This window comes from Acomys russatus, chromosome 1 (genome assembly GCF_903995435.1).
Source record: "Acomys russatus chromosome 1, mAcoRus1.1, whole genome shotgun sequence".
Taxonomy (NCBI): domain Eukaryota; kingdom Metazoa; phylum Chordata; class Mammalia; order Rodentia; family Muridae; genus Acomys; species Acomys russatus.
The window spans coordinates 75310527-75337805 of NC_067137.1; the positions used below are offsets into that span (position 1 = coordinate 75310527).

A 27279-nucleotide genomic window follows, 5' to 3' on the forward strand; every position below is an offset into this window, starting at 1 on the left:
CCTCCATGGTCAGCTAGTGAGCAGCATCCCTCTGTGGTCGGCTAGTGAGCAGCATCCCTCTGTGGTCGGCTAGTGAGCAGCATCCCTCCATGGTCAGCTAGTGAGCAGCATCCCTCTGTGGTCGGCTAGTGAGCAGCATCCCTCTGTGGTCGGCTAGTGAGCAGCATCCCTCCATGGTCAGCTAGTGAGCAGCATCCCTCTGTGGTCGGCTAGTGAGCAGCATCCCTCCGTGGTCGGCTAGTGAGCAGCATCCCTCTGTGGTCGCTGCTTCAGTGTTGGCTCTGATTTCCATCACCTCACCCACTAACTGTAACTCCCCGAAGTTGCTTTTACTTAGCGTTTCATCACAGCAACAGAAAGCAAACTAGAAGAAACACTGCAATGAAAGTGGTTACTAAGAATATTTTATCAGTTCTGGTTTTCCCTTCCGTTTCTGTTTCTGTACCTCACTCGGTAGCACAGGCTGGCTTAAAACTCATGTAGCCCAGGCCACATTGATTTTTTTTGGCAATTCTCCTATGTGAGCCTCCTGAGTGCTTTGATTACTGGTGTGCCCCACCATGTCTGGCTTCATTCTTTTTGGGGCGAGGGGTTGTCAAGACAGGGTTTCTCTGTGTAGCTCTGGCTCTCCTGGAACTGGATCTGTAGACCAGACTGGCCTTGAATTCACAGACATCCACCTGCCTTTGCCTCCTGAGTGCTGGGATTAAAAGCATGTGCCACCTCACTTGGTTGATGTCTAGCATCTTTAAAAAATACCCATATAATGCTTTGAACATTAGCCAATATTCCATGTGTTATTAAATATAAATCACTTATTTATGCATGAGATGATTGGTGGTAGTTTCAGACACCAGACTGTCAGTTCATCAATGGAGGACTAGCCATAGTAGACCAGACATAACTGCCTTATTTAACTGAACTGAACTGAACTTCTTTTCACATTGAGCAGATGAAAATAAAGCACCTTTTGTTATTGTTGTTTTAAGGTTGTAAGGGAACTGGTCAAATACACAAGTCACTTTCGAATCTTGGCTCTTAGCGCCACACCAGGTAGTGATATCAAGGTAAGTACCATGACTTTCTGTTTGTTTGTTTTTTTGTTTTTAAAGATTTATTTATTTATTAAGTATACAGGGTTTTGCCTGCATGTACACCAGAAGAGGGCACCGGATCTCTTTATAGATGGTTATGAGCCACCATGTGGTTGCTGGTAATTGAACTCAGAACCTTTGGAAGAGCAAGTAGTGCTCTTAACCTCTGAGCCATCTCTCCAGCCCCTGACTTTCTATTTTTACATGGAAGAAAATACACATGGGGCCAGAAAGAGGGAGGGACTTGAGGACTGTGGCATTTCTACAACTGCAGAAGTTTCTTTGCATTAATAGCATCTGTCCCTCCCTCTTTCCTCCCTCTTCCTCTCCCCACCCCCCTTTTTGTGAGACAGGTTCTGGTCACTTTACCAGGCCGGCCTTCATCTTGCTCAAGGGATCATCGTCCCTCAGCCTCGAGCTTGGTTAGGACTGCGACCTTGAGCCCCAGCAAGAGTGGGTGGTCTGGACCTTGAGTCCAGAGGCCTAAGTAAGCATGGTAGGTCACTGCTTTTCTGCCTGGCTGTGTTTCTAACCTCTTTTTGATATTTATTGAGCCACAGTCTTGCTAAGTAGCCCAGGCTGGCCCAGTCCTTGTTTCACCCTCCTTAGCGTCTCAGGTTACAGGCCTGTACCACCTTGCCTAACTATGTATTTTGTTTGTTTGCTCGATTTTAGTTTTTTTTTTTTTTTCACTATTTTTGGCATCAAGATAATTTGTAAAGACTGAAATGTTTATATGACTTTCACTTTGCTTGCCCTGATGTTAACATTGATAAAAAAAACTACAAATTTAAACCATAATATAAAAATTGACAAATTGAAAGTACTCTTCAGATCTTAATTTTTCCAGTGTGCCCCCAATACACCACTGCATGTTACTTTGCACTCTGGGTTGTGGTCTAGGATCCACATTACAGTTAGACACCATGTCTCTTCGAGGCTGCGGCAATTGTTCAGTCTTGTCCCCCACTATCGGATGCTTTTCAAGAATGGGCATGCATTACTTTTATAGATCATCACTCAATTTGGGTTTGTCTGGTGCATTTATGATGATGTAAGGATACTACTGATTTTTTTCAAGACTGTTCTAGAAATGACGTAGGGTGTTTCTCAGCATAGCCTAGCAAAGAATGCGTGCTACTGATTGAATTGGTTAAAGTGGTATGTTGTAGCATTGTAAACTCAACCTGCCTAATCTTCTGGAGGAGAGTCACTGGAGGGGAGTCACTGAAAGTAGGCACATATCCTATTTCAGCACCTAGTTATGGTTTCAGCTGCAGCAGGGTTTTTTGTTTCTTGTTTTTGTTTTTGTTTTTTTTGTATTTTGTTTTGTTTTATTTTTTTGAGACAGGATTTCTCTGTGAAGCACTGGCTGTCTTGGCTTTGTAGACCAGGCTCTAACTCTCAGAGATCTGCCTGCCTTCTGCCTCCTGAGCTGGGGTTAAAGGTGTGCGCCACCACCATTGCCTCCACCACCAGCAGTAGAGCAGCAGCCTTAATTTTATGAAATGGCTATAAATGTAGTGCTCAGATCCACGGACCTCACACAGTGACTATAGTGGGTGCATTTGGCACTATGCTAGGTTTTGCGTACACAAAGGTAATTGAGATGAGATTCTGTTTTTGAAATAGCATTTTATTATTTTATATATATGAATGCTTTATGTCTGTGTATCATGTGCATAACTTATGCCAGGGGAGGCCAGAAGAGAGTGTCAGATCCTCTGGAACTGGAGTTTCAGACAGCTGTGAGCGCTCATGTTGGTGCTGGGAACTGACTTTGGATCCTTGGAAGAGCCAACACTTCTCTTAACTGTGGAGCCATCTCTCCACACCTTAAGATGCGGCTTTTCCCTCAGAATATTTTTTGAGTTAAGCTAAGTCAGAATTCCTTCCATTTTGTTTTATGTTTGTGAGTTAGAGTCTCACTTTGTAGCTCAAGTCTAGGTTGAAACTTGGGGCTCTGCCAGCCATGCAGTTGCATCCCACAAGACAGGGCTTTTTTCTTTTCATTTTAATTATTAATCATGGGGTCTGTGCTGTAGTCTTCTGATGTAGTAGTTCTAAGTCCCACTGTAAGCTCTAAGTCAGTGCCATATACCTCAGAAAGGTATTACATCACATATCTACTTATTTATTATTGTGCCATTATGTTTTGGTTTGGTTTGGTTTGGTTTGGTTTTGGTATTTGCAAGACAGTTTCTCTGTGTAGCCTTGGCTGACCTGGACTCACTTTGTAGACCAGGATGGCCTCGAACTCATAGAGATCCATCTGCTTCTGCCTCCCTGAGTGCTGGGATTACAGGTGTGCACCACTGAGCCTGGCATATCAGTATGTTTTTGGTGTTTGGTCCTGTGATGTGTAGCTCAGGCTAGCTTCAGAGTTATAATTGAGCATGTACTTCACTGGTTCTGCATAGGCTGTGCAACAGGTGATCACTAACCTGCTAATTGGGAAGATAGAGCTTCGTTCTGAGGAGTCTCCAGATATTTTGCCTTATTCTCATGAGAGACGAGTTGAGAAGCTTGTTGTTCCCCTTGGGGAAGAACTTGGAGCCATCCAAAAGACATACATCCAGGTAAGCCATTTTCATCAGTTTGGGGTTTTGATAAATAAACAGGTAATAGAATTATTTCAGTTCGAGTATAGTAGAGTATATATGCAGTATTCGTTTCATATAATTTTAAAGTTGAAAAACATCTCTGAAATTGAAACTTTTGGGGTCAGTCAGCCCTATTTTCATATGTACTAAACCATTTTTTATTTACTGAAATGGGCCATTTATAAGACAAATTAATAGCCTTAAGGCGGATGTGATACTGCTCGGATATTACTGTGTGCCTAATAAACACATATCTAGACAATTCTGGGATTTTTTTCTTCTTCAGTAAAACAGATGTAACCTTGAGTTGCACCTGCTTTTCCCATCCTCTTGAGTATTAAAGTTACAGGAATTGTGTGAGGAAATGGCATAGGTGAGGGAAGAATGAAACTCGTTTCAGCCCAAGTTTAGGAACTGGCGGTGGGCCAAGACTTCAAGAGTCTGGCATCAGCTCATTTATTTTTGCCATATGTAAAAATAGCATAATTGTAGGAAGAAGTTTTTGGATAATCATTAGCTCAGCTCCATGAATTTAACAAAGCTTAAGACATGTCAACATCGAAGCTCTTTACAGGCTACATATGGCCTCATCCATAAGATTGGTTCTCGTTGACTTAGACACAATGCTTCAGACAAGGGTCCAGGGAGTGACTGAGGTAACCATAATTCCTGTCCCTAAGGTAACATAGAAGTCGCTCAGGTTGGTATAAAGTACAGAAGATATTTCTCACAAAGATGAGTTTTATGACCTAGAAGTAATGCTCCAGATTTTAGGGGAAATTGTCTGGGATAAGTAAACATAAATTTGGGGAGATACAGATGGAGACCATCTTGTCAAACAGCTAAGGATTGTAAACTACATTTCCCCCAGCATTCCGGGAGAACAACCAGCCATCTCCCTCTGGAGAGATCAGCTGTGTGTTTTACTTTCCCTGGCTGCTCCAGTGCTTATCTGTGTGCACAAGGACCTTTTTGTCCTCTACAAGGAATGTGGCAACATTCCTGGTGAGTGTGTGCATGCATACATATGTAATGCATGCATGCATGTGTATTCTTAAATGTATGAATACATCCTGCTCAGTCCGTATGGTTTTACTTATGGTGGTATGTATGTATGTTTCAAGGCTGACTATTAGGCACTGAATAAGCAATTGGTGTGCTCTTCCCTGGGGAAGAGAAAGTCCATTGCTCTCAGCATTCCTTAGTTGCCTGTAGTTCTTTGTCTAGGGTTGAGACCTCATGAACCGATTGTATATTTTTTCAGTGAACCTTTGAACTACAGTATGCATGCATATATATGCAGCATTGCTCACAGTTGTGGTTCTGGATTTTCACAAAGTGAACATATCCATAATTTAGCCAGAAGCTTCCTTTTGTTTTTGAGATAAGATCTCTCTATGTAGCCCTGGCTACATAACTTGCTATGTAGACCAGGCTGACTTTGAACTCAGACATCTTTCCCACTCCTGCCTCTTGAGTGCTCGCAGAAGTCTCTTTATAATATTCTTACAGTATGATTCTCAAATGGAAATTATTGTCCCCATCAAGCGACAACTGACAGTGTCTTGACAGTTTGTGGTTGTTTTAACTGGGAGCAGAGGGCAAGGGGCAAGGGGGCCTAGTGTAGACTTTCTACTACTCTATTGTATTGGGGCCTGGAAGTGACTGACATCCATCCTGCAATGGACTGAATAGCCTATTCGGTCCAGCAATTCTCTGGCCTATTTACCACATGCTGGTATTGCAGCCATTGAGAAACTGATAGATTTTATTTTATTTTATTTATTTATTTTTTTTTTTGCACTTCTGTTCGTCTCACAGGAAGAGAACCATGTGTTTTCAAAGCTTCCTTCATCCTTGTGGATTAAGGGTGGTTTCCATTTCTGCCCCCAACATATCCCACTGACAGATGGGATAAAGTTCCTCATTCCTCAAATTTGGGCTTGCCCTGATTTAGAAATAAGCTAGTAGGCCAGGTGTGGTCACACATACCTTTACTCCTAGCACTTGGGAGGCAAAGGCAGGCAAATCTCTGTGAATTTGAGGCCAGTTTGGTTTACATAACATGTTCAGGGCCAACCAGAACTACATCGTGAGAATCTGTCTAAGAAAGGGTGAAGGGAGGAAGGAAAAAATAGGATTGGGGATGTTGTTCAGTGGTAGAGCACTTGCCTGTATCTGCCTTTTGTAAGACTTTGGGTTCAGCCCCCAGTGCTGAAAAAGAGTAAATATGGTGTTAAATTATAGTTGAATATCATTGAATATATGCTTCTGCTGAGTCTTAGGAGGATGGTGTCTGGATACAAATGCCAGTGCTTTGGGACTTTGATGTCTTGGGTTTATTTATAAATTAATTTCATAGTATATCTTATTAAATATTAAACTTTTATTATATGATAAAGTCATTATATTTGAAAACAGACTCAAAGGTAAGCTTGAACTAAATTTCTTTTAAATTTGCAGATTTTGGAAACATTTGCCAGTTCTTTGATTCAAAGAAACGTTTTGATGAAAAGAGACATTCCCAATCTAACAAAATACCAGCTAATTCTGGCAAGAGATCAATTTAGGAAAAACCCATCCCCAAATATTGTGGTATGTACTTTTAAATACATTTTGGTGACTGGTTAAGTTTTTACTCAGCGCCTGGTAAAAACTAAACAATTATTTCTTAGGTATATATTAATTAGTTTAATAAGAGTTTACATACAACTTATTGCAGGTGTGGTGATTCACACTGGTAATTCTCTCTCTCTTTGTTTTGTTTTGTTTTGTTTTGTTGAGACAGGGTTTCTCTGTGTAACAGAGCCCTGGTTATCCTGGACTTATTTTTGTAGACCAGGCTGGCCTTGAACTCACAGAGATCCACCCACTTGCCTCTGCCTCCCAAGTGCTGAGATTACAGGCGTGCATGCGCACCACGTCCAGCTCCATTTGTAATTCTTGCACTTCGGAAGCTGAGGTGAGAGGAGTGCTCTCAGTTCAAGAATGAACAGCTTGGGCTACAGTGTGAGACTGTGTCTCAAACAAAAGAAGCCGAGGCAGGGGGATGACTCAGCAGCTCAAAGCACTTGCTACCAAATTCATGACCTGAGTTCACTTATGGAGACCCATGTGACAGAAGCAAGACTTGACCTTTGGCCTCCTTGTGCATGACACGTCACAGATGTCCCCATACATACACACGATAAATAAATGTGATAAAGGCGTTTTTAAAAAGAACTTAGGTATGGTTTATATAGTTTATGATTTAGTTAATTCATAAGTGTGTGAGTTTGTGTACAGGTGCCCCAGCTCTCATGGTGGTTGGAGAACAGCATTCAGGAGTCTGTTCCCACCCTCTGCACTGAGAGCTGGGTCGTTTTGTTTGTGCTGCTGCCTTGCATGCTCCAGGTTAGCTGGGCCACCAGTCTCCTCCCATTTGCCCATAGGAGTGCTAGGAATAAAACTGTGCCACATCACAGTCCAGTTTTTTTGTTTTTTGTTTTTTTGTCTGTTTGTTTATTTTTGAGGTAGAGTCTCACCTATATAACACTAGCTGGCCCTTAACTCAGTATGTAGACCAGGCTAGCCTTGACCTCACATAGATCTTTCTGCCTCTGTTGAGATTAAAGGTATACGTTGCCATGTCATGCTCATATCTGTTCAGGGGATCAAACTTGAATCATCAGACTTGTATGAGGAAAGCTCACCTATCTCTTAACCTACATGTTTTAGCTTACAAAAAAAGTCCTGTAGTCTATTTTTGACTAAAATATTTAGTCCAGTTCTTGACACCAGAGCTGGGTGTGGTAGCATACACCTTTAATCCCAGTACTCAGGAGGCAGAGGCAGGCAGATTGATGTGAGTTCAAGGCCAGCCTGGTCTACAAAGCGAGTCTGGGACAGCGAAGGTACACAGAGAAACCCTGTCTTGAAAAAACAGAACAAAAAAAAAAAAAAAATTAAAAAAAAAATTCTTGAGACCAGAAGTCAGAGAAGCATTCTAATAAACTTGAGAGAGAGAGAGAGAGAGAGAGAGAGAGAGAGAGAGAGAGAGAGAGAGAGAGAATATCAACAGATTACATTCGCTTGTGTGTGTATGCCCATGTGTATATATTTATATAGGCATGTGTACGTCACAGCGTATGTGTGGAGGTCAGAGGACAACTTGTGAGAGGCAGTTCTCTCCCAGAATGTGGGTTTAGGGATTGAACTGAGGTCATGAGTCATAATAGCAAGTGCCTGTAGCCATTTTGCTGGTCCACAAGTTTCTTGTTTAAATTTAGTAGAAAAAAAAAAAAATGGATGGATAGGAAATTTTTTATAAGACTGTGTCCAAAGTTAAAAGAGATGTCCACTATGGAGACAGGTTCTGAGTCCTTTGAACTGAGAATAATCCACATCAGAAGGTCATAGGCAATTGAAAGAGAACAGAAACTGATGTGATCGAGACAGGGATTGGAGGTTAATGTAAGTGAGACCACACCACTTGCACTTGTGACTCACTTGCAATGCTGGAGGAGTGGATTTGGACATGGAAACTGATGCCTATAATTTCAGCATTGAGTAGGTTGAGGCAGGAGAATGCTGGGCTGCTGAGAGTTATAAGACAGCCTAGACTACAGCTGCAGAGCCCTGCCTCAGACAAACAAAACAGATCAGTGGGAGGAAGAAAGGTGGAAGAGAGGGAAATAGTATCTTTATCAAAGACAGGAAAATAATTCCCAGCACATGATAGGCAAAGGCAGGAGGATTGCCTTGAGTTTGAAGCCAGACTGGGCTATATACTGAGTTCAAGGCCAGCTTGAGGCTACATAGCAAGACCCTGTGGCACACTCACATACACACACACAGAAATTAACAAATTATTTGTCCTTCATGAGGCTAAAATCTATCCGATTGTTTTCCATTTTCGTGATAGTTCATTTGCCTTAGTGCTTGACTTATGGTAGACAGTTATTAATGGCTTTGAAAGGATGGGTAAACCTATATATTGAAAATAATTTGAAGAAGAAGAAGAAGAAGAAGAAGAAGAAGAAGAAGAAGAAGAAGAAGAAGAAGAAGAAGAAGAAGAAATAATGCTGGTTTTCTGTTGACTTTTTCTTTTTTTTTAAGGAATTTATTTGGAAACTACATGATACTTGCATAACCACACCCAATAAAACCATTAAGTTTAGACCAGCATAAAGGGAGTGGTTGTTCTGGGCATTTGAACCACATTGTGTTACAGTGACAGTCAGCCTGGAGGCTGTGTCTTTATTTTCTTCTCTGGTTGTATTTCTTCCAGGGAATTCAGCAAGGCATAATCGAGGGAGAGTTTGCCATCTGCATTAGTTTATACCATGGCTACGAGTTACTGCAGCAAATGGGAATGCGATCATTATATTTCTTCCTTTCTGGAATCATGGATGGAACTAAAGGTAAGTTATGTGAAATTAGGTTTTAAAATGATGGCATGTGTTATTCTGGTTTCAGGCACTTAGCGGTTTGAGTCAACTTAAATCTGAATTATCATGCAGTTACATTCCGGTCACTGGGCCTTCTCTCAGATCCTCCTCACCTCCCCACCCATCAACTCCACTGCGTTTTTCTCTTTAGAAAACAAACGGGCAAAGCAAATGACGAAAGCCAAATAAGACAAGGAAAAATTATGCACACACAAAAGCAAAAACCCATAAAACACAAAGTCAGAAACCATAAACAAGCAACAGACCAGTAAGACAAAAAATACCCAGACAAAGAAATACGAGACAAAAAATCTCCCAAAATATCACTGAGTCCATTTTATGTGATCACCTACAGGTGGGCATCGGGCCTTGTAAGTATGCCTTATATACCCAATGATACGTCACTGAAGGAAATTAATTTTTCCTTTGCAAGCTATTGCCAGTTGGAGATAGCATCTGGGTGAGGGATAGAGTTTGCGTCTGCTTCCCTTCTCATTACTGAGAATTCATGTGTTGGTCCTGTGTAATGTCACAGGCCTTGTTCCCTGGTGACCTCCATCCCCTCTGGCTCTTACACTCTTTCAGCCTCCTCCCCCTCCTCTGTATGGCTCCCTGAGCCTTGAGGGAAGGAGTTTGATGAAGCTATCCCATTTAGGACTGAGTATCCCAAGGTCTCTCATTCTCCACACATTGTGGCTCTCTGTGTTCCCATCTCTGCAAGAGGAAGCTTCTCTGATGAAGGCTGAACAATGCTCTGACCTATGGGTCTACCAGAGTGCCCTTGGGAGTCATTTTATTACTGTGTAATTTGAGTTAACTTTAAATATTCTGTTTTAAAAGCAATAGACTAATGTAAAGAAGTTCATGGTTTTTTTTTTTTGATAGCTTGATAGAAAAATCGTGCATTATGAATGTAGAACTAGAATGAATTGTTGACTTTCATGTGAAATTTGAGAATTTAATAAGTAGAAAATTCGGTAGTTTTGTTCTTGTGAAACCTTTTCGTACTTCCTACAGGAATGACACGGACAAAAACCGAGCTCAGCCGAAATGAGGACTTCATGAAACTCTACGTTCACCTGGAGAGTGTGTTTGCTCACGTGCAAGATCTTTCAATAACCAGTGATGCTTCAGCTTTCCAAAAAGGTCTGATAACATTTCACTGAAAAGTATGTGTTGTTTTAAGTACAGTGAAAGCTGCTTGGGATGCCAAGGTAGGAAGGTCACCTCAGCCCAAGATTTTAGGCCAGCCTCAGCAGCATGGCAAGACCCCCCTTCAGAAAAAATAAATAACACTATATATTGTTTTTCTTGATTAAGATTAATATTGAAACTTTTCTCTATGTACGTCTGCTATGCATTTTTCTATTCATGTAACCACAGCCTGTTAAATGCGTAAATGTTTTGTTCAGTAAGTTAGAATATTAAAGTTGATGTATACAAATTTATGTTAGGCTAATAAACTTTAAATAGATATATTAGTAGTAGTTACTGGTAGTGAAAATTCTCAGAACTACTTACTCAACATGAGTTTAACTAAATGTGCCTTAACCAAAAATGAATTTTTGGGGGGAGGGGGTGAGAGTTTGAGACAGGGTTTCTCTGTGTAATAGCCCAGGCTGTCCTGGACACACTTTTGTAGACCAGGCTGACCTTGAACTCACAGAGATCTGCCTGCCTCTGCCTCCCAAGTGCTGGGATCATAGGCGTGCACCACCTCCTCCCGGCCCAAAAATGTATTTTTTTTTTTGTTTTGTTTTGTTTATTCCCATCTGAATTCTCTCTCAGAAAGACATTTTCATGAAAACTAAAGTTTTTGTTTGCACTTACATGCTATCTAGAGGGTACTTACATTTGACAGACAAAAATTAAAGTTTTTGCAGTTTGGGTGTTTTTGTGTGTGCAGGGTCTCTCATGTAGTACCTAAGGCTTAACTTTGAGCACTCTCCAAACTGAGACTGGCCTTGAAGTTCTAATTCTCCTTTCCCTCCCTAGTGCTGGGATTCCAAACGTGCACCATCACACCTGAGTGAAAAATTTAAGTTTTAACATTTTCTTTTTCTTTATTTTAGATTTTTGTTTGTTTGTTTGTTTGTGTGTTTGATTTTTGAGATAGGGTTTTTCTGTATCGCCTTGGCTGCCCTGGACTCCATTTGTAGACCAGACTGGCTTCTAACTCAGAGCTCCACCTGAGAACTGCCTCCGCCTCCCGGAGTGCTGGGATTAAAGGCGTGTGCCACCACAGCTGACTTAGATTTATTTTTATTACTTTTAGTTGTGTTTATACATCCCTGTATATGTACGGGAGTGCCTGTGGAGGCGGAGCAGCTGGAGTTACACGTAGTGGCGAGTCTGCTCATGTGGGTGCTAGGAACCAAACTCAGGCCCTCTGCAAGAGCAGTGTAGTTTCTTACCTGCGGAGCCGCCTCTCCAGCCCTAATGTGAGCTTTCAAGACATTATTCCATAGTAAGTTGATTGATATGGGCTGAACAAGTTGTTGCATGCCTTTAATCCCAGCACTCCCAGAGGTCCTTATGAGTTTCAAGACCATAATTGATATGAGAATATATATAATGTTTGCTTGTGTTTTCTCCCCTCTTCAGGAAATAACGAGAAAAAATTTTTCTATAGTCATCCAAAGTTAAAGAAATTGGAAGAGGTTATACTCGAACACTTCAGGTCATGGAATGGTGGGTACCAGTTACTAGTTTAAAGACAAAGTAGTAACTAAAGGGAAAAACAAACTAGTTATTCTGGATAATGAGTGATCTTTAGAACTTCTGTGACAGTTTGGGATGTTAGAAGCAAAAGAAATGATGGAATTCAAAACATCTGGTTTTACATGAAAAGTTTATTTCGGGGACAGTATAAGGGAACTGGAGAGTCAAACAGCTCAGGAAGGGTTAGGAACTGCTGCGGCTCTACATTGCTGCCACACACCTGAAGCACATGCCAGCGCCACAGTCAGGAAAGGATTGCTCTTAGCTCTTTCCACCCTGTCCAAACACTAAGATGCTGGGCAGTGCTGGGATGGACACTGGCTGCAGTATGCAGTCATCGTTGGTGAATTTAAAGGGCTAGCAGATTTGGAGCTCCCTGGCTGATTAGACAGGCCTGTGGTGAGGATGGGGAAGGTTGGTTAGTCGCTTGGAGCTCAGCAGTACTCCTGTCTGCAAAGGAGGTAACATACATGTGCTTGAATTGATGGACTAGTCAGGAACTGATCCCGGTATTGAGTTGATTTCTAGAGCCATTATCTTATGATAGCCAATGAGAAACAGGGAGTTAAAAATGTCTTAAATACTTTTTGAAAGAGTTACTTGTGAGTGTGTCGGTTTCGGGCTTGTTATTTCTAGTTGTTCTCTAAATGCTGGTTGGGATTGGTTTGGTTTGGTTGCAGTCCTAGCCATTGAGCACAAGGCTGTGTACATGCTAGGCCATCTACTACTCAAGTTTTCTTAGCCTTAGATGCTTTAAAAAACAAAACATAACATATTTCCTCTTCCACAGCTAAAAACACCACTGAAAAGAAATGCCACGAGACCAGGGTTATGATCTTCTCTTCATTTCGAGATAGTGTTGAGGAAATTGCAGAAATGCTCTCACAGCATCGCCCAGTTGTTAAAGTGATGACGTTTGTTGGCCATGCTTCAGGGAAAAACACGAAAGGTTTTACCCAGAAGGAACAACTAGAGGTAATTATTAATTTTGCATGTGGTGAAATACAAACAGAATGGAGTAGCTCTGTTAAAAACCCATCTTCTAATTGGCTACGTACAGATAACTTTATAAGCAGGTTGTGGTGGTGTAGGGCTTTAGTCCCAGCGCTCAGGAGGCAGAGACACATTCTCTGACTTCATAGCCAGCCTGGTCCGCATAGCATGTTCCAGACTTTGTAGCAAGACTTTGTATCAAAAACAAAACAAAAATAGAACCCAGAAGCAACAGAAAAGATAGTTCTGTTTTTCCACAAGACAGGGTTTCTTTGTATAGCTCTGGCTGTCCTGGACTCCCTTTTGTAGAACAGATTGGCCTCGGGAAGTCACAGAGATCTACCTGCCTCTGCCTCCTGAGTGCAAAGATTAAAGGCATGCACCACCATGCCCAGCTCAAAAAAGATTTTATATTTAATAGGCAAGTAAAGATAAACATGTTTTGAGAGATCAGGTAATATATTTCATATACTTTTGGAGCATTCATTTATTCATTCATCTACTTATTTTTTGGTGTTTTAAGATAGGCGTTCATATTGTTGAGGTTGGCCTTGAACTGCTGATGCTACTGTCTCTACCTCCCAAGCGTGAGGATTCCAGATAGTCCATTACCCATGCCTAATGCTGACTGATTCTGTTCCTCTGTCTCTAGCATGTGACCCACGTCTGCCATGGGGTGGCAGAACCTGGGTCTTCTACAAAAATAGCAGGTGCTTTTAACTGCTGAGCCGTTTCTCCAGCCCTTAATTTAAACTTTTTTTTTTTTTTTTTTTTTTCCTGAGACAGGGTTTCTCTGTGTAGCTTTGGCTTTCCTAGACTCTCTTTGTAGACCAGGCTGACCTCAAACTCAGAGATCCATGTGTCTTTGCCTCCTGAGTACTGGGATTAATGGCAAGCAGGTTAAAGGCATGCACCACCACACCCAGCTATCTTAAACTATTTATTACATTTAATTATTTCGTGTGTGTAGGCGCATGCATGTCAGAGCGTACACACAGAAGTCAGAGGACAAGCTGAGGAGGTCAGTTCTCTCCTTCTCCCACCCAGAGCTCACATTCAGGTTGTGCAGCTTACTCTCATGCTGAGCCATCCTTCAAGCCTGAGACAGTCTTTCTTTCTGGTTTTCTTACTTATTTAGAGACAGGGTCTCACTCTGTAGCCCTGGCTGGCCTATACCTCAGATACAGCTGCCACCCCGGTGCTGGGATTAAAGGTGAGCACCACCATGCCGGACTAAATGTTCTTAGTGTAGGTACACCTGACCATATGCTTAGCTCCAAGATGTGATGAACAGGAAAAATCGGCCCCAGGCTTTGTTCCTGCCTTCTTTCCCTTTCAGTGACGCCAAAGGCAAATCCTGAGCGTCCTCGTGGATCGAGGGACACAGAGTCATTAACAGACTGACTTGGCATCACACTTGGTATCATTATTAAAGCAAAGGGGTTTGGACTGTTCTTTCCATTTTATCAGTCCTGTTTTGGCTTATTTTGTCACTTTATCCCACACCCCTCCCCCCTTTCTCAGTGTCCTTCATGCTTTAAAATCTGATTTTACCTTTTCAAGATTAATGGGGAAATATGCAAAGTCTGCAATTCTGTGATATTTTCCTGAAGTGACTGTTGAGTTGTATGTGTTTCAGGTGGTAAGACGGTTCCGTGACGGCGGCTATAACACCTTGGTTTCCACCTGTGTTGGAGAAGAAGGTTTGGATATAGGGGAAGTCGATCTTATTATATGCTTTGATGCCCAGAAGAGCCCAATCCGCCTCATACAGCGCATGGGTAGAACGGGCCGCAGACGACAAGGCAGGATTGTCGTTATTCTCGCTGAAGGACGGGAAGAGCGTGTAAGTGGACTGTGTAAACCCAGCTGACATTGAAATTGGAGAAATAACGTAAAAAGAGTTGTGGGCTTTTAGCATTCATAACCCAAGCACTCTGTAAACAAATGTGCTTTAGTTCCTCCATTTTTATTAGATTTTTTTTTATTACCTTCTTAATTTGTCTGATTGTAAGAAAGGGGTTTTGGCAGAATTTGTTTTTCTAATTTTTACTCATTCAAAGAAACACATTTTGGTACTTCAGTGTAACTCGAAGACACATATGATAAAACAACTAATATGCATTCATGTTACTGTTTCCTGCACTTTTTTAATGACAGCATCTTATGTATCCCAGGCTTGTTTTGAACTCACTTTAGAACCAAGGATGACCCAGAACTTCTTATCTTCCTACCTTTGTTTCTTGGTGCTATGATTACATGTGTGCCTGACTGCTGCCACAATTCATATAGTGCCTACTTCCTATATGCACTGTCTGTAGGCAAGCACTGTGCCAACTGAGCCATTTATGCAGTGCCTCCTGTAATTCTAAGGCATCAATGTGCTTAGATTCTTTTCTTTTCCTTTTTTGTTTTTGTTTTTCGAGACAGGGTTTCTCTGTGTAGCCTTGACTGTTCTGAACTCACTTTGTAGACCAGGCTGACCTCGAACTCACAGCGATCCACCTGCCTCTGCCTCCGAGTGCTGGGATTAAAGGTGTGCGCCACCATGCCCGGCTCAGATTCTTTTCTTTTAACCATAGAAAACAGTATTTTTGCGTTTTATATAATTAGCTAAATAAATAAATGAGAAGCAAACAACATTTACCAGAGATAATACATGGTGTGTAAAACCAACACTGATGGTCCAGTTCTTTATTGAAGTCTGTTGGTGCCTCATCTCTTCTATAAGAACTTGAAATATGCTAATATTCTCTACAGTCGTGGGTGGCAGAACCTTCTAAATATGTTACATACTTTATTTATTATAGTAAAATATCCATTAACTTTATAACACGTTGGGACCAATTCAGTGAGCAAATACATAGTTTCATGTTACGGATTCTTTTCATCATCTCTGATAATTTTTAGAAATTGATTTGAAATGTTGTAGTCACCCTTCAATTCAACCTGAAAAATGAACTCCGTAACCATTTGTGTGATTATAATTTGTACATTACGTGTAGAATGATTCTAATAAATATAATGTTTATATGTCAAATAATGTGTCTACATTCTGATTTCATTACCTAGCCAGGCCATGTAAGCACCTTTATTTAGGTGTGTGTTTTCTTATCTATAAAGTAGTAGTAATGACTCATGTTTAATGAGCACTTTATGTGTGCTCTGCAATGTTTCAGGTGCTCCAGATTAGCTGTCTAATCTGGTCCATGCCTGTGAGCAAAGTGATGATTTGTTGTTGGGGACAGTGAAGAAAGTGGAAACATAGACAGATACACAAGGTGAAATAAAGACGTCATTTCCTCTCTCATAAATCTTCTCCCTTGCATTAAATATAACCTTATACTTAGGTACAAATGTTATCCATACTAAAAGCAGTAAACCACATATATAGCTTGTTTTTTTAATTACTTATTTAATTTTACTATATTTGCATTAGTATGAAGATGTCAGGATCTCTGGAACGAGTTACAGACAGTCGTGAGCTGCCATGTGGGTGCTGGGAATTGAACCCGGGTCCTTTGGAAGAGCAGACAGTGCTCTTAACCACTGAGCCACCTCTCCAGCCCCATAAATAGTTTCTTGAACTTCTCACATATATGCATTTTCCATTTTTACAAATAGTTGTTAAGCTTTTGTAGTAATAGATTTTAAAGTGATTTTCCTCAAGAATCTAACACGCCTTTAATCCTAGCACTCAGGAGACAGAGGCAGAGACAGGCAGATCTCTGTGAGTTTGAGGCCAGCCTGGTCTACAAAGTAAGTCCAGGACAACCAGGCTTTTACACAGAGAAACCCTCTCTTGGAAAAAAACCCCCTAAGTCTTCCCCAACTCCCCCCAAAAGAATATAACAGTTTAGTGATCTGTTTTCACATTCAAGACTATAGGAATTCTGTTCCTCTAGTACTTAAGTGAATCAAAGTTTAATTTTATGTTTAAGATAATCTCAAACATATTGATTGCTTATCATAGCTAAATGATTATTGCAAAAATAATGAAAATCTGTGTTTTGTATTTGTTTTGCAGACATACAATCAGAGTCAGTCCAACAAAAGAAATATTTATAAAACTATTTCAGGTAACAGACAAGTGCTTCGTTTTTACCAAGGAAGCCCACGAATGATCCCTGATAAAATCAATCCTGAATTACACAAAATGTTCATCACACACGGTGTCTATGAGCTGGAGAAGTCTCGGCATGTACAGCGGAAGTCATCTTCCTCGAGGGGCGGTAAATAAAACCTTTCCACTTGACACGTTCTTCACACCCCTCCCCCTGTGTAAGGAGGCGTAGAGTCTGCCCTATGTTTGCTTTACACTCTGGGTCTTTCATTCCCATTTCTAGACCTTCTAAGCCAGGAGTTCGTGGGACCTGGGCTCCAGCAGCTCCGGCTCCTTTCTGTTCCTCCTCTGGATGGAACAGGCTGGAGCCTCAGTTAAAACTGGGCACCTTCGTGTCCTTCCTGGTCCTTTTCCTCCTTTCATTTCAGGAAGCCATCTTGACCCTTGTGGTGCTTACCGTGCTCACTGTGCAAGTTAATTCTCCAGGCAGGAATCATGCCCTTCACATGGCATTTGCTTACAGCAGTGCCAGCAGCATGCTGACTGACAAAAGGAAGACACTAATGATATGAGGTCGCAGACACCCAGTAGGTTTCTGAAACGGAAGCCACCTTACCAAACCAGGGAGGCCTCTCCACAAAGCTTAGCAAGAAAACAGTTGCAGACAAAGCATGAAGTTAGACGGGCCGCCTTCTGCATAGCCACGGAGGAAGGTGGTCCTTCCTTACATGCACACCCAGGCAGCCACTGCTCTCTCTGCACATGTTCCAGGATTCCTGGTAATTTGCCTTCATAAAGGGGGATGCCACCATTGGCTGCACAGCCTGTCATCACTCCCATTTGTACTAACGTGTTAGATTTAGAAGCTAGCCTGACTACGTGGCTGGTTCCTGGTCAGTTTTGAGACTGTCTGAAACACAAAGCAAATCAAAATTGATATGTTTGCTAGTATACATTTTTATACTTTTCCCCCATTGTGATTTTTCTAGTATCTGTGACTCATCTTTCCAAAATTCTATGACTGTGTTCTACACACTCTTTCGTAAACCATCATACATGTGCACTAGTATGAAAGTCATCAAGATCTTTTAAGTGACTGAAATAACTTCCTATTTAAAAAGTTGGAGGGAAGGGGCTGGAGAGATAGCTCAGAGGTTAAGAGCACTGGCTGTTCTTCCGAAGGTCCCGAGTTCAATACCCAGCAACCACATGGTGGCTCACAACCACCTGTAATGTGATAGGATGCCCTCTTCCGGCCTGCTCTCACATGCAGACAGAATACTGGGGAATAATAAATAAGTAAATCTTAAAAATTTAAAATTTGGAGGGAGGGCCTGGAGACATAGTTCAGTGGGTCAGAGCATCTGGCAGCTCAGCCAGGGCTCCTGGCTTCTAGTGTAAACACCCACACAGTGCTTGCCAGGTCCCTGGTGCTTTGATGCCCTCTTCTGGACTAATCCAGAACTGCACACACGTGGTTCATAGACACACATGTAGTCTAAAACACATATATATATAAAATAAAAAGAAATAAAAATATCTTTAAATTTTTAAATAAAGTCAGCGCTCCTAAGAACCTTTAGCTCAAGCTCTTATTTTTAGATGGGAAAACATTTTCAGATAAGTCATTTTTATAAAACTTCTACACAGTATTTAGGAATAGTGCAGACTAGTTTCCAAGTTCCTATTTTAGTAGCCATTGAATTTTTTTCTGCCTGAGTCAGGCCAGAGTTCTGCTGCACTGTCTTCCTTGCCCTTTTCTCCTGCCATCTGCTCACAACTTAAAACTTAACCCTAAAAGCCTCCTGGTCCTCAGTCCATTGTCCCTCTCCAGAAGCTTCAGGTAACATCTCAACCCTGTTATGGCGGTGCTTGTTTTCATTTGTGCATCACTCTAATTGTTTCACAACAGATTTTACACCTGGCTCTGTGCCACTAATGAAGCCTTCGCTAAGGTTAGCTCGTAGATGGAAAAGACCCTTTCAGAGAGCCGGGAGGAGCTCAGGCAGTAGTATGATGGGGAAGCGGTGTTTATGTGACTGTCTCTCGTTCTCAGAAATGGAGTCTCGCCTTAGCAGAACCAGAAGTAAATAGGGGCGAGCAGGCAGAGTGCAGCTGGTTCTGTGTATTTTGTGTTTGTCGTGCCAGTTACTTTAAACCTCTTTTCAAGCATTGTTTTGCCATGCAGGAATGAAAGCTGGTAATTCAAATAAAGACGGACTCTTATCAGAAGAGGAATTTAACCTGTGGAGCAGACTCTATAGGTTAGGAGATGGTGACGAAGTTAAAGGAGTGGCATTGCCTCAGTCTCACTTCCTGTCATTGCCGGAGGACAGAGCGGTGAGTTGGCCTGCGCGGTGCTTACACAGTGCGTTTGGCAGCAGTAACCCGTGCTCGGGATTGGAATGCCAGTTCACTAAAAGTAATGATCAGTTCAAAAAGCAATCACCAAAGTCAAACCTTTAAGAACATTGTTTCTCTCATATGCTCTCATTAACTGCTTTCTATGTAGCTTGTAGTTTGATTTCTGCATGTCATGTGGTCATCTTCATCCTGCACTATGTGTGGCACAGTGTGCTTGGCTATTTCTCTGGTGTGCTTTAGATTCTCCGTATTTCAGTAGCATGCTATCTTGTACTGCGTGCCTTTGCGCAAATGCGTTTTATTTATTTGTTTACTTATTTGACATTTTAGTCAAGACTAAGGCAGATGCTGTTGCTCACGTGAACAAACTTGTAGCTTAGTTAAGATGGAAAGAGTTGAGCCAGGCTGCTGGTCCTCTGAGACAGCTGGAGGAAGATGCTCAGGGATGGCTTCTTATTCTGGCTGCAGGGATGGGAGAATGACAGAGGACAGTGGGCATGCAGAGTTGCAGTCAGTTCTCCAGAGACATTATGGATGTCACCTCATACAGCCAAGTAGTGATTTTTAAGACCAAACATTTTCTCAAATATTTGCTCTCATCATATCTTATATAAACAGGAATATGATCATATCAGAACTCAAGGGACAGTGAATTTTGAATGTATTTAAAAGAGCAACTTTATACTTTATAAAATTATTTTCCTTTTTTTCCCTTGAGAATTTTAATTGAGAGTGCCTATGTGAATTTAAAGGATTTGTATTAAGTTTGTTTTGAAACTAACCATGTCTTTGGCATCAGCTTGTGAAATCTCATATTGTTTCTTAAATTCTAAATTAAGACTCAAGAATCAGCTACTGGAATTCGTCAGCTCTCTCTCTCTGAATGGAGTCTGTGGCAAGATCACCCACTTCCTACACATCAAGTGGACCACTCAGACCGGTGCCGCCATTTTATAAGCATTATGCAAATGATAGAAGAAATGAAACATGAAAAGGTAGTGTTTCCTTCAGCTCTCTCTCCCTGTCCCCAATTCCTATCCTCCTCTCTTTCTCCATTCCTCTTTCCCTCCCTCTCTCTGCCTTTTTTTTGGAGACAAGGTCTTGCTGTATCATCTCCAGACTACCTGCTTTGGTCTTTGGAGTGCTAGGATACAGGCAGGTGCTACCATTCCCAGCTGCATGGCTGTGGCTTCCTCCTGCTAGTGTGCTGATGAAATAGAAAACTAGAATGATTAGAATTTTCATATTTCTTCTTCCTCCCCTGCATGCTCTTTTTGTTTTTAGCTGATGGTGGTAATGGTGCGCTGGGGGAATCTCGTGTAGTCCAGGCTGCTTTGATTTCCATTTGCAGCCAAGGATGACCTAGAACTTCTAAATCTCCTACCTCTACCTTCCTAGAGCTGGGATTATAAGAGTAGGCCTCTGTGCTTTTGCTGCTGCTGCTGCTGATTTCTTCTTCTTCTCCTCCTCCTCCTCCTCCTCCTTCTTCTCTTTCTTCCTTCTTTCTCTTCCTTCTTCCTTCTCTTCTTCTTTTCTTCCTTCTTTCTTCTTCTTATTCCTTTTCTTAAAAAAAAGATTCATTTATTTATTATTATGTATACAGTGTTCTGCCTACATGTATACCTGCAGGCCAGAAGAGGATGCTGGATCTCATAGATGGTTGTGAGCCACCATGTGGTTGCTGGGAATTGAACTCAGGACCTCTGGAAGAACAGTCAGTGTTCTTAACCTCTGAGCCATCTCTCCTGCCCCTCCTTCTTCCTTCTTCTTCTTTCTTCTTCCTTTTTTTCTTTCTTCCTTCTCCTCCTCCTCCTCCTCCTTCTGAGACAGGATTTCGCTGTTACACAGAGCCCTGGCTATAGACCAGGCTGGCCTCGAATCACAGAGATATCTGCCTGCCTCTGCCTCCCAAGTGCTGGGGTTACAGGTATGTGCCACCACTCATGACTCTGTTTTGTTTTTTTGAGTCAGAGATTCTCTGTGTAACCTTGCCTGTCCCAGACTCTGTAGACCAGGCTGGCCTCGAACTCATAGAGGTCTACCTACCCCTGACTTACAGGCATGTACCACCACACCCAGCTTGCCTCTGTGCTTCTTATATGGGGTCTTGGGGATAGAAACCAGGACTTCTTGCATGCTAGGTAAGTAGCCTACTAACTGAGCTACATTCCCAGGCCTTAACCTTCAGTATGAACTTGAAGTCATTGTTACAAGAAACAAAAGTACTATTATAATTATACTTATAAATATTTTGAGGTTTTTTGTGTTTGTGCAGCACCTTGCATCTCAATAAGGAACTTAACTTTCTGCTTTATAAGAGGACGTAGATTTCATAAGTATGAGAACAGCATCATCTAAACACCACGTCACAATGAGGTTCTAAGATATTTATATGACTAATGTAAACTGCTTATAAAGCCATGTTAAGATTCTCGTTGAGGGAGCTAGGGAAAGCTCAGGAGTTAATAGCTGAGGACCTGATTGTGGTTCCCAGCTGCCTGTAACTCCAACTCAGGGGGATCCGATTCCCTCTCATGGACTTGTGGCATTTACACTCACACCCATACACACAATAAAGTAACTTTTACAATTAAAAAACAAAATGATAAAGTCTAAAAAATATAAAATATTCTTGTTGCACCAGAATCTTGGCTTTCTTAAAATATTATTTTCTATCATGTCAATTATATGGTGTCTCTCTTATATCCTGATGGAGGATTAGAAATCATTAATTTATTTTTATTGTTGTTTGTTTTTTAGGTTTTTTTTTTTTTTTTTTTTTTTTTTTTTTTTTTTTTTTGAGGTAGGATCTTACTACATTTCTCTTGCTGGCTTGAAACTCTATATTTACCAAGTTAGTCTTGAACTCACAGAGATCCACCTGCCTGTGCCTCACAAATGCTGGGAGTAAAGGTGTGCACCACGACCCAGCCCTTGGGATCATAAATTTCTTCTCCTTTTTTTTAGATTTATTTATTTATTATTTATATAGTATTTTACCTGCATGTACTCCTGCAGGCCAAGAAGAAGCTGGCCATCAGATCCCATTATAGATGGTTGTGAGCCACCATGTGGTTGCTGGGAATTGACCTCAAGACCTTTGGGAGGGCAGCCAGTGCTCTTTACCTCTGAGCTATCTCTCCAGCCTCCTCATTAATTTCTTGAACTGTGTTGTTTGTTTTTGTTAGTCAGTACTGGAGCTTGAACTTCAGGCCTCATTCATGTGAAATAAACACCTTACCACTGACCTACAGCCCCAGCTCTTGAACAGCTTTATTACTTTCCCATGGGAGTCAAATCGCTAGTAGGAGTTTGGAATAATGAGTATAAAATCTGTAATGAGAGCCTGCATCATAAAATGACATAAGGCATTTAAATGGTAATGGACACAAAATCAGCGCTTAATAATTTGTAGCTGCTTTTCTTGTGGGGGTGATCATGAGTACTTTTAAGTGGATAAGTGAGGTATTAGATCTCAGAAAATCATGTCAAATTAGTGCTTTTACTGAATGACTCCTGTCTCCCATGCTGGCTCGAGGCTCTATGTCCACAACTGAAGAAACCAAAGAAAATGTCCTTTCTCTGAGGACAGGAGACAGACATTACTGACCTTAACAATTGTTTTATTTATTATTCAAAAATGTAGAGAGGTGACTGGTTGCATTTATCAGTAGCACAGAAATTATGACTAAAGAAACATTCTTACGGAAGAAGAGGAAAACAGAAATTGCACTACTGTAAAAGTTCTTGGGTAGAAAAATTGTAAAAGGTCTTAGTTGGTAATTTTGCTTAAAGGTAAGAAGTATTTCCGAAGCTCCCATTGTTTTTTGTTTTGTTTTGTTTTGTTTTGGATTTTGGAGTTTTTGAGACAGGGTTTCTCTGTGTGGCCTTGGCTGTCCTGGATTCACTTTGGAGACCAGGCTGGCCTCGGACTCACAGAGATCCACCTGCCTCTATCTCCCTGAGTGCTGATAGGTGTGTACCGCCACACCGACTGGTTCAGATTTTTAGACAAATAATATGGAGTGAAACTCATTTCTTAGACTGGGTTTATTGTTGTGTTTTTCTGTAACTTTTCTCCTTCTCTTGTTTTGTAGGGTGAATGCAGCTATGAATTGAAAATTAAACCTTTTCTACAAATGGAGGACATCATCTCAACATACAGGCCTCCAAGGAATGACTATCCTAATCTTGCCAACGGCACCAGCATTACTCACAAGGAATCTTCATTTAGACAGAGTGTCAATGACAAAGCAAGGTCCTTCTCGGTATCAGAGTCTGATGAGGACTGTGCGGAGACTGTTAAACAAACTGATGCAGAACGTGCTGGGATTACTTCGCTTAAGGAAAAAGCTTCTGGAACAATGGAAAAAGACCAGACTAATGAGCAAAGCGATGCTGCTGCTGCTGCGGATTCTTTAGACACTGACAGGCATTCCCCAGAAGCTGTTTCCCTGGCAGACCCGCCCTATGGTGAGGGGATGGCATGTGTGGCTGGAGTCACTGTCACGAGTCCAGTTAGTGAGGAAGATAGCCATCCAACAGCATTACTAACAGAGTGTCAGCTTGCAAATAAATCACTTGCCAGGTACTCGTTAGATTCTGGGTATAGTAGCTTCAGCGATGAGAAATCTATTTCATCAAATTTGCTTCTTCCATTGGAAGAAGAGCTGTACACAGATAGAGCAGCTGAGCAATTTTATAACTGTCATCCTGTGACAGAAAAGGTGCTGGCTAATGTAGAGAGATTTTTATCCCATTCTCCCCCATCTCTCAGTGGACTCTCAGACTTGGAGTATGAAGTTACTCAGGGTCTTGAACTTGACTGTGCATCCTGCTCACCCTACTCAGAGCATGAACAGAGTCATAAACCTGCTTCTTTGATGTCACAGTTGGCTCTGAATACTCAACAAAAGTTAGAATTGAATTCAGCTAAACCTATTACCTATCCTTCTGAAACATATTGTCTCTCTGGCACAACTGATGATATGATTTCTGATCAACCCTCCTTCTGTGACTCTCATAATAAAGCCCATAATAATATTAAAAATAAAAACTCAGAATCTAACAGCTATTGTCAAATACAAGTAAACCATGCAAGTAGCCTGGCTGACAGAAATAGTAGTGATAGTGATGCCCCAGGATTGTTCTCCGATGAGGATGAAAGTTTGCTGTTATTCGAAGATAGTACTGAGGAGTTAAATAGTGTGGGCCTTCCTCCCTTCACCAGGAATAGTCAGCACCTCTGTGTGTCAGAGAAAACCCTCACAGCCGAAATGCCTCTGGTCTCTCACTTCTTGATTTCTGATGAACTGTTGTCAGATGATGATTCTGGACCTGAAGATCAAGTCATCTGTGATACCAAGGGCTGGCGATCTCCTGAAGACTTGCGAGACAAACATGAAGAGCTGAAGAGCGAGGGGTCACGCTTTTGATTGCTCTGGGGACTTATTTTCTGTTACCTTTGACTTAGGATTTTGTAGTTCAGGTTCTGATGATGACATCACCGCACATGCATTAGAAAGGAGTAGCACCCTGGGAGCAGCTGCTCTGCCAGGAATGCACTCAGAATCCAAGATAAAGGCTGCCAGTGATGCTTCGGGTCCCCCAGGAGGAGTCATATCACCAATCCTAACTGAGGAAGTGCGGTGTCGACATTCAGCAGAGCATAAGGAACCTAGGTCTTTCCACTTTGCACCGTGCATGCCAGTGAAGGAGAGGGTTATGAGTACGCCACTTTCTAAACCAAGCATGTTGAACCCCCGTTCTAAGACCAGAGAAGACATGCTTAAGACACCAGATTCTGCCAAGGAAAAATCACATGTACAGAGTATCAAAGTGACATTGAATCGAAGATTTGACGATTTAGGATTTTCTGTAGAAGAGACCAAAAGCAGTGGTGTACACCAGTCCCCTCAACACACTGAAGGTAAGAGCCCATCTCCTTGAAATGTATGACTTTCTGAAAAACATGTTCCAAAACTAACTTTTCTCAGTATACATATCAAATTAGATAATTATGTATGTATTCTTTCCAAACTTAATGCTCACTGTTGGAAGATTTGAATCTGTATGCCCCAGTAATATTTCATGCTATTTACTGTCAAACATACAAAGAAATTTGGCCTAATTACTTCTTTGAGAATCACATAAGAGTTTTCAAATGCAAGACATTTGACAGATGCCAGTAAAATGTAGCAATAACTACCAAATGAGCAATAAGGTAGTAGCTGTTTGAGATGTTTAGAAGGTGGTAAAAAGTTATCGAATTAGAATAGATTTCAAAGTATGGTTCCATTGGTATTGGTGACTTTCAGTTTGGTGAGGAATATATATATATGTAAAATGATTCTCGCCCTATGAGTACAAAAATAGGAGCAGGTACAAGATGAAATGAATTTCCTCTAAATCTTGGGGACTTTTTGTGTGTGTGTGTTTGTGTTTTGTTTTTGTTTGGTTGGGTTTTTTTCCAGACAGGGTTTCCCTGTGTAGCCTTGGCTATCCTGGACTCACTTTGCAGACCAGGCTGGCCTCAAACTCACAGAGATCCACCTGACCCTGCCTCCTGAGTGCTGGGATTAAAGGCATGTACCACCATGCCCGGCTCTAAATCTTGCTTTCTAATTATTTATTTTATGTGCCTTGGTGTTTAGTTTGCATGTCTTATGTCTGTGTGAGGGTGTCAGATCTTGGTGTTACAGACAGTTGTAAGTTGCCATGTAGATGCTGAGAATTGAACCCGGGTCCTTTAGACGAGCAGTCATTGCTCTTAATTGCTGAGCCATCTCCTCAGCCCCCTCTAAATCTTGTTTTTATGTTATCCAAGGTAAGAGTGTGTTTGAAGGTACAAAGTAAATTCTAGAAATGTTTGATTTTCTTTGTTTTGTTTTGAGAATAGCATCTCACTGTATAACTCAGAGTAGCCTTAAATCTGAGTCCTCCTGTGTGTGCATGTGTGCCTACTACACAAATGCTGAGGCTGCAAGTGTACACCACCATGCCAGTGAAATAACGTTTATTATTTTTAAAGCATAGCTTAGGAAATGCTCTGGCATATCTCCTCACAAGTTTTATCAGTGGCTCTCAACCTCTGGGTCCTTCAAATGTTGAATGACCCTGTCATAGGGGTTTCCTCAGACTATTGGAAAACACAGATATTTATATTATGATATATAACTAGCAAAATTACAACCATGAAGCAGCAACAAAAATAATCTTATGGTTGGGGGTCACTAAAGCATGGGGAACTGTATTAAAGGGTAACAGCATTAGGAAAGTTGAGATCCACTGAATTACATGGTCCCTCTGAGCTTTCAATTCTTGTGTAATAAGATCTTTATTACAAGATTGCAGCCGTTTCTCTAGTTTTGTATCATCTAAATTAAAAGTTGCTGCTTTGGGCAGGAGAGACAGCTCAGAGGTTAAGAGCAGTGGCTACTCTTCCAAAGGTCCTGAGTTCAATTCCCAGCAACCACATGGTGGCTTGCAACCATCCATAATGAGATCGCATGGTACCTCTTCTGGCATGCAGGGAGTACATGCAGGCAAAACATTGTATACATAAATAAATAAATCTAAAAAAAATGTCTTGCCTTGTACTTAACTATTACTTGTAGAAAATAATGAACAGCATATAGTAAAAGAATTATTAATAATCTATAGCTAGTACTTTTTACTAAAAAGTAAGCTTCTTGAAAAAAATGATTGCTGTAGATAATGATTTAACTCTGGCTTCATTAGAAGATAATGAAGAAAACAAAAACCAATTTTAATAGGTTGGCAAAGTAGCTGTCTTAGCTGAGTGCTGTTAGAGTCAGAATCTCAGAGTTGAGCTTGGCTGGAAGCTCATCAGAGCATTGAGAGCTCCTTCTTCCAGGCTAGTTCAGGAGGTGTGTTGGCCATGAAGTACCCAGGAGTTCTTCACCCATGCCTACCCTGCCACCGGGAGGTCCTAGATTAGGACTTGGTGCTGTGACTGTTTTCCGTGTTTCCCAGTTCTGTCTCATCCTGTG

The 27279-nt window shown here is 41.4% G+C and overlaps 1 protein-coding gene across 1 annotated transcript in view; it reads left to right on the forward strand.

The window, feature by feature from the left end:
• Fancm (FA complementation group M) overlaps positions 1-27279 on the forward strand; it is a 54339-nt gene that overhangs the window by 5046 nt on the left and 22014 nt on the right. The window contains 13 exon segments of the mRNA XM_051146830.1: positions 990-1067; positions 3515-3673; positions 6161-6292; positions 8967-9099; positions 10144-10272; positions 11731-11817; positions 12638-12822; positions 14480-14686; positions 16868-17072; positions 19092-19243; positions 20107-20262; positions 23365-24687; positions 24689-25196. Coding sequence (XP_051002787.1) covers positions 990-1067; positions 3515-3673; positions 6161-6292; positions 8967-9099; positions 10144-10272; positions 11731-11817; positions 12638-12822; positions 14480-14686; positions 16868-17072; positions 19092-19243; positions 20107-20262; positions 23365-24687; positions 24689-25196 — 3454 coding nt within the window.